General features: G+C 40.8%; 1 protein-coding gene across 1 annotated transcript; it reads left to right on the forward strand.

Annotated features, from left to right (window-relative positions):
- The first annotated feature begins 1,710 nt into the window (after window positions 1-1,710).
- Window positions 1,711-7,451, forward strand: LOC126374233 (cuticle protein 3-like). The gene is made up of 5 exons (XM_050020744.1): window positions 1,711-1,742; window positions 2,639-2,825; window positions 4,060-4,184; window positions 5,037-5,139; window positions 7,224-7,451. Exons 1-5 carry the CDS (start codon window positions 1,734-1,736, stop codon window positions 7,349-7,351), a joined length of 552 nt encoding a protein of 183 aa, XP_049876701.1. The 5' UTR covers window positions 1,711-1,733; the 3' UTR covers window positions 7,352-7,451.
- Window positions 7,452-7,958: the final 507 nt, after the last annotated feature.

A 7,958-nucleotide genomic window follows, 5' to 3' on the forward strand; every position in this document is an offset into this window, starting at 1 on the left:
GATTGAGTGATCGAGTCGTCAGGATCGCATATTACGTCCTTCGGGCGATGATTATTCAGTATCGTCGTTACACGAGCCATGTCAGGGGTCTTTGGCGGCTGAATCATAACCCTGACACCAGGGTTGATGAGGCTGGTATTCCACCTCACACGATAAGAAGTAGAAGTATCGTCCCTAAGCAGGATGTCTTCGGAAGCCGCAACTACCCGGGGATTGGGATGTTACGGAGCAGAATCGAAGAAATCTGGTTTTATATAAATAAAGCTAGCCATATTATCACCCTTCCACGTAGAGAGCTGATCATCTCTCAAATGCTCGGGACTGTTATACATCCCAGTCTTGGCGTGCCTACCTATATACACATTCTAAGCTCTCACCCAACATTTTCGTTTCTTGAGTTTAATCGTGTTCGTTTGGTACTTGAATCACCTAATTGTCCGAAATAATAAGATGATTCCATGCTTCGGAGGGCATATTAAGCCGTTGGTCCTGGACATTAATCGTAAAAAACATACCTTCACCAACTCATAATGGAGCAGAGTGGTGGAGTACGTATGCTCAGACAGCAGTTGTTGTTGGTTCAGTGCCGTAAAAAAATACAACTCGTAGTGGAGCAGCGTGGTGGAGTATACTTCATACCCCTTCGGTTGACCGAAGTGACGCCTGTGCCCAGCAGTAAGGCGTATTATAGGCTGTTTATGTTATATATTTAATAGTATTTTTCAGGTAGGTTTGCGTGTCTAGTATTCAAGTTCAGTTGCCACCTATCTGTGTATAAGGAATGCATGTACTGCCTACTGTTTGGGTCCGTATGAATCAGTTACACCTTGACACAACCGTGGGCGGAACAATAGTTTAGGAAAGATACTTACATGTGTATTGTGTATACAAAATAATTAAACGTTGTATCATTATTTGGATGGGAAAACTTTGGACTGAGGTATCTACATGTAGAGATTATGTCTGATTGTCTTCCGCTTCATGGATTTTAACAGAATAACACCGATCACGGATGCAGAACTCGCCATAGAGGCAGCCAATCAGCTCGCGACACCAAACACTTCAGGACCCCGATACCGACCCAGCCGGCGTGGTCGACGACTTCCCTCAATCAACGCTTATCGCTATCGATCCACTAGGGTCGATTAATTCTTTCAAATCCTTTTTCTCTCAGATGACGCCCTGAGCCGAGGTTCGCGCCCAACTGGGCACCCTCAAGCCTGTTGTCTTAAACGTTGTACCGGGTGAGAGCCTTCAGCGCTCCCCATTTGTCCGGCCAAGTAGTTAATGCCATCTGCGGCAAATCTACAATAAGTCACGTCAAAAAAAAAAAGCACACACCTCCGAAAAAACATTTATCGGGAATGTGGGTTTTATCACGATAATTTATGATTTAAATATGAATTCTAAAACAAATTCGAAAATCATTGGTTTATGCCAGTGCTGGATTCGAACCTGCGACCTCAAAGTGAGAGGCAAGCGTTCTACCAACTGGGCTACAATGGCTCCACTAAACTTTAATCCCAATTTGAAAAACTAACAAAATTGCTTAACTCCATCAGTAGGATGGCTACAGCCCGCCGGCAGAGCTATTCAAAGGCAAGTCCACACTTGCAGTGGTCCATCCTCGTCCTACTATGCCACCTTGACATTGAGGATCCAAACTCCGTATATAAGCCAACCTCTCAGCTCCTGATCAACATTCCTCACTCGATATTTGGATCGATAACATCATGAAATTGGTCAGTTCAACTATTATATTTGAATCCACAAAGGAATCCGGTTCAGTGAATCTTTTGAAGTTACCAAGTGGCCATCACGATTTGTACAGTTCTAATTTTTAAAGTTTTGTTGTCGTGTTTCTTGTTGTAATCGTTATGTAAAGTTGAAAAGTGTCAAAAGACGATTATTTAATTTAAAGTGAAGATAAACAATAGAATATTAAGCTTAAAACAACTGAATGTGCTGCTATAAGACCGCGTTGACGATACCTTTAAAAATTAAATTAAATTACAAAAATAATAAAAATTAAATTGGGAAATTTGATAATATTTAATAAAAATTATAGAATTTAAGATTTATAATTTTAAATTTTCTTTTCTTCCTCTTCATAACTGTCATAGAATTTATCATAAATTTTAATAACCGTTGATAACGAATTAAAAAGGCAATTATTAAAATGTCTTTAAAAATTTAGCGAAGCAAATATTTATAAAATATTATATTTCACATATAAAGAGAAAACGCTTTTCTTTATACTTACATTGTTATTTAGCAATTTATGTCCCATTTATAATTGTCTTAGACTTTGTTTAATGTGCAATCTTCACATCATTAATTTAAGAGCCACACTCTTGTCGGTGTAGCATTCTCCATGCAACTTTTTAGGGAAAAACAGGACAGGGGGTTCCCTCTTGCCCTGCGCCCCGCAGTACGTACTCTGTCTGACGCGAGTGGGATGGCGTCCAGAGTAGTCTATTTCAAAGCCGTACTAAAACTCCTGTCCTCGGCCTCTGAATAGTACTGACAGTTATTGCTGCCCTCTGTCAGGTTCCAGGTTACAGTCCCTGTGCAATAAAGGAATATTATTCTGTTTCACATTTAAAAATATTATAACATCTCTACTTTAATTTTTCAGTTCGCCCTCATCCTAGCTTGCGCGTGCGCCGCGACAGCAGCGCCTCAATATAACCCGTACCGCGTATCCCCGCAGTACTACCCGGACAACCGCGTGCGCGCATCTGTTGACAGGAACGCTAATATACTGAGGTCTACGTCTGAAGTCAACGAACGAGGGTTCCATTATGCTTTCGACACTGATAATGGTAAGTTCACTCTTAACCAGAAAGAGAAAAGAAAATTGCCCTAAATACCCAAGTTTAGCTATTGTGTCTGGAAATATGAGCCGCTTTTTTCTTTTTTTTAACGTGACTTATTTTAGCTTTGCCTCAGATGGTATATAAATACATGGCCAGATAAATGGGAGGCGCTGACGGGTTCCACCCGGTACAAAAAATTACACATCAGGCCTGAGGCAGCCCAGTTGGGCGCGAATCTCGTCTCAGGGCGTCTTCTGAGAGGATTAATCGACCCTAGTGGGCCGATAGCGATAAGCGCTGAACGAGAGTCTTCGACGGTGGGGTCGTTGGTATTGGGGTCATAGAGTATTTGTTTTTACGAGCTGATTTGCCGCCTCCATGGCAAGAGTCAATCTGGGCCGCAGGAGGATATACCCCATTTATAAACATTACATCACATATAAGCTCATGACTACATTCCAATTAAGATAATGAGAGATACATCAACTAAGTACCCACACCTCATCGAGCTTTCTGTTAGACTAACGTGATATATATAGTTGGTGAGCGTATCACCGTCTTTATTGGTCGAGCCAACTGTGTTAGTGAAATAACATACTATAACAAATACGAGATGTTCTTAGAAAAGGTTCAGTACGATCTACTCTGAACCGGTGTGCGTGTATGAAACGGTTGATGAATGTGGGGGAAGCAACAGAAGTGTGGCAGGATCGAAACAAATAGGATTCCATAGTATCTGCTTACCAGGGTAAGCCCACCAGGGTGGGAAATAGGTGTAAGTATGTGTATGTACTTACACAGGAAACACAAAATACAAAACAAAATATTTAATAGTAAAATTATATGTGTGTGAGTGTGAGTATATTTATCAACTGCATCCGTGGTCTAGTGGTTCGAGCGTTGAGGCTCACGATTTGGAGGTCCCCGATGGGAACATTGTTGAAATCACTTTGTGAGACTGTCTTTTATTTGGTAAGAAAGAAAAGAAAGAAAGAAAATATTTATTCGGCAAAAAATACATATTTTTAAATGGTAGTTAGTTATAAACCATAGAATTATAAATAAAGTCTTTTCAAGCTTAAATCACTTGATTGTCTGAAGAAGTAAGATGATTCCCTGCTTGGGAGGGCACGTTTGAACGTTGGTCCCGGGGAAGCCTGTGCCCAGTAGTGGGACGTATATAGGCTGTTTACGTATGTTTTAAGTGTATTTATAAATACTTCTCCTTTGTTATTTCCAGGCATCCAAGCCGAGGAATCTGGGGTTGAGAACAACGGCATCCAAGCTCAGGGCCAGTACTCGTACACCGGGGACGACGGCCAGGTCTACTCCGTCAGGTACACTGCGGACGCCAATGGATTCCAGGTAAGACTATAAGATAACAAAAATAAAGGGTAGGGGGGTTTTTTTATTTTGAAAAGGGTTTTTTCTAAAATAAAATGTCACCCTCATAGAGGAGGGAGAGGGGGTTCTAAAGGGTGTAAATGCCATCGTTACGAAAACTTTGATGGATAATTCAGACCTTGATTCTGAGTTGATTACAAGCGGAATTTTCCGTCGCAAAAGTATGGAACTTATATAAAAAAAAACACGACTGAAAATTGCACTTGATATTAACTCAGAATCATGGTCTGAATCATTCCTCTCAGTATACGGTACGATGTCACTAACACCCTGTATATCTATATAGCAAGTTCAAGGTCATTGTTCATCCTGTTTTGGGTATAAGCACTTTTTTATTGCGCCATCTTGAACGATCTTGTGTGAAATGAGGGCCGCTGGGCAAGCAAAATAAAACACTTGGAACTTTATCTTTATTACTAATAACTAAAATGTATTTACTTAAGTAACTAAACTCATTTCTATTAGATACAATATGAGAGATGATTCAGACCATGATTCTTCGTTGATATCAAGCGGAATTTTCCGTCGCAAAAGTATGGCACTGAATTTTTAACAAACAAAAACATTTTCCGAGAGGTAATTCCATTTGTTATCAACTCCGAACCATACCGTAGTCTGAATCATCCCCCTCAGTATTCGTTACGGTTTCACTAACACCCATATGTACTTGTATGGCACCTGTACGTACTTGTACGAGGTGTAAGTGACATCGTAACGAATACTGAGGGGGATTATTCAACTCAGTATTCCGAGTTAATATCTAGTGTATAATATTCCGAGTTAATAATAACCAATTTGACGTAACACTTCCAGGCCCAAGGCGCGCACCTGCCGACGCCGCCGCCGCTACCCGAAGCCATCGCACGCGCACTGCAGCAGAACGCCGCTGATGAAGCCAGGGGGATCTTTGACGACGGTGCGTTTCATTCTAATATTAATATAACATAGCAAGTAAGAACGGCCTCCGTGGTCCAGTGGTTGAGCGTTGGGCTCACGATCCGGAGGTCCCGGGTTCGAATCCCGGTGGGGACATATCACAAGAATCACTCTGTGATCCCTAGTTTGGTTAGGACATTACAGGCTGATCACCTGATTGTCCAAAAAGTAAGATGATCCGTGCTTCGGAAGGCACGGTACTACTACTTACAGACGTAAGTAAATAGTCGGTTACATGAGCCATGTCAGGGGCCTTTGGCGGCTCAATAGTAACCCTGACACCAGGGTTGATGAGGTTGGTAATTCACCTCACAACCCACACGATAGAAGAAGAAGAACGGAACCTATTCCAAAAGAAAAAGCGGATACTAACAATAAAAACCATTAACTCTCTTATAATATTGAAACTACTAATACCGTTAGTGAAGATACTGTACAGTCATGAGCAATATAATGTACCCAGTTTAGAACTCTGTCGCACTAACATATTTGACATTTAGTAAGACTTACAGTTCAATTTGTCAAAAAAGTTAATGTGACATGGTACCAAAGTGTATACATATTAATGGTCGTGACCGTACTCACTGACACAGACAGTGAAATAAACGAGCAAGTGAAAGTAAAAGCAGAAGAAGAAGAAGTAAGATGATCCATGCTTCGGAAGGCGAGTTAGTTATATTTGGTCAGGTAAAGTTTTCTTTCGTTCGAGGAGCTCGGTAGCGCAGCGGTTAACGCGCTCGGTCTGCGATTGTTGAAGTAAAGCAACTTTCGCAAAGGCCGGTCATTGGATGGGTGACCACAAAAAAAAAAAAAAAGTTTTCATCTCGAGCTCCTCCGTGCTTCGGAAGGCACGTTAAGCCATTGGTCCCGGCTGCATTAGCAGTCGTTAATAACCATCAATCCGCACTGGGCCCGCGTGATGGTTTAAGGCCCGATCTCCCTACCCATCCATAGGGAAGGCCCGTGCCCCAGCAGTGGGGACGTTAATGGGCTGATGATGATGATGATGAAGTTTTCTTGTAAGTACCTATGCTTATTTGGATAGTGAAAAACATCACCCTTACAGGGGACTATCCTAAGTATAGAATAGAATAGAATAAAAATAGTTTATTATGAAAGGACGCCACACACAAAAAGAAAGACAACAATATCATATCAAATTTCTACTAAAACAATTACAAAAAAGCAAGAAGGATGTTAGTCGAAATGATCATAAGGTGGTGGTGGACGTCCTGAGATAAAAGGGCCTGACTCAGCACAAGTCGCGGCGCGAACCACGAAGCTGATATTATGTGGACCCTAAGTAGGCGATGTTATTTACGTAGTTTAGGCATCACTTACTCTTACGTAGCTATTTTTTATATTATTTGAAATAAAACTATCTTATGTCACTGATGTAAGTACGTTGCGTTACATGAGCCATTTCAGGAGCCTTTGGGGTTAATAATAACCCTGACACCAGCGTTGATGAGGTTGGTAATCCACACAACCCACACAATAGAAGATCATCTCCGTAGCGTTATCCAGTTTTCACAGGGTCCGCCTGCCTAACCTGAAGATTTGATAGGTCCGGTTTCTTACAGAAGCGACTGCTTGTCTGACCTTCAAACCCGCGAAGGGAAAACCCCAATACAGGTTAGGTCACGTACCTCCGAATTTATCGGGAATATGGGTAATTTCACGATCTTTTCCTTCACCGCTGAGTACGTGATAATCATTTATGATCCAAACTTTAATTGGAATACAAATTCGACAATCATTGGTAGGCCTGTTCTGGATTCGAACCTGCGACCTCAAAGTGAGAGGTAAGCGTTTTACTAACTGGGCTACTGCGGCTTTTTAGATACAGGCGTTATGTTATGTTATATAAATTGAAGAGTCGTGATAGCTCAGTTGGAAAAGCGCTTGACTCTCACTATGGGGTCGCAGGTTTGGATCCCAGCACGCGCCGGAACTAATGACGTATTGGGCTGGCTTTCTCTTCGCGGGTTGGAAGGTCAGACAGGCATTCGCTTCTGTAAAAAACCGAACCTGTCAAATATAACTATTTCTCTCTATTTACAGGTAGTTACAACGAAGGCAAGTACTCCCCAGTGGTTGCAGCTAGATCTCAGTACAACCAGTATCAACCTTCGAATCAGTACCAGCCTTCGAGACAGTACGTGGCTCCTCAATTCCGGTCCTACTACTAAATAACGACCAGATATATTATATCTATACCTGTGCCATTCGTCTATGATAGTTTAAGTTTAATCAAGCAATTTTGAATAAAGTACCTTCAGTGTTTCGGAATTCGTATTTTTATTGATAGATTAAGTCAAAGAATTGGCCTTTGATAGATGTGCTATACTGACAAGTGTTTTTAATCCTAGCAACATCATGTATGGTCGCGACTACTAATATGTATACACTTTGAAACCATGTCACATTAGCTTTTTTGACAAATTAAACCGTAAGTCGCATTAAATTATGTCAAATATGATAGTGCGACACGGATCCAAAGTGGGCACATGATATTGCTCATGACTGTACCCTAAAAGCAGATCAAAATTCTTCCGCATCGTAAGCGCTGTCAGAATTTTCAGTTTTATTATGGAATTATCTCTTATATCCCTATCACAAAACAGACATTATCAGAATTTTAAAATAAGAATAAATAAAAACAATAGGCCGAAAAACAAATGAACGGCTGTTAATAATTTAAGCAAAAAATAAAAATTTAATATTAGAACTACTTAATTTGAATTTGGAATCGCTAATAAAATGCAAGTTCGAAAACAGAACGTTTTCATAAATTAT

This window comes from Pectinophora gossypiella, chromosome 17 (genome assembly GCF_024362695.1).
Source record: "Pectinophora gossypiella chromosome 17, ilPecGoss1.1, whole genome shotgun sequence".
Taxonomy (NCBI): Eukaryota; Metazoa; Arthropoda; class Insecta; order Lepidoptera; family Gelechiidae; genus Pectinophora; species Pectinophora gossypiella.

What these genes read in the sequence shown, in the direction of transcription:
- LOC126374233 (XM_050020744.1), top strand. An exon ending in CGGACGCCAATGGATTCCAG is followed by an intron (nt 4,185 to 5,036) that starts GTAAGACTATAA and finishes TAACACTTCCAG; the next exon opens with GCCCAAGGCGCGCACCTGCC. An exon ending in CAGGGGGATCTTTGACGACG is followed by an intron (nt 5,140 to 7,223) that starts GTGCGTTTCATT and finishes CTCTATTTACAG; the next exon opens with GTAGTTACAACGAAGGCAAG.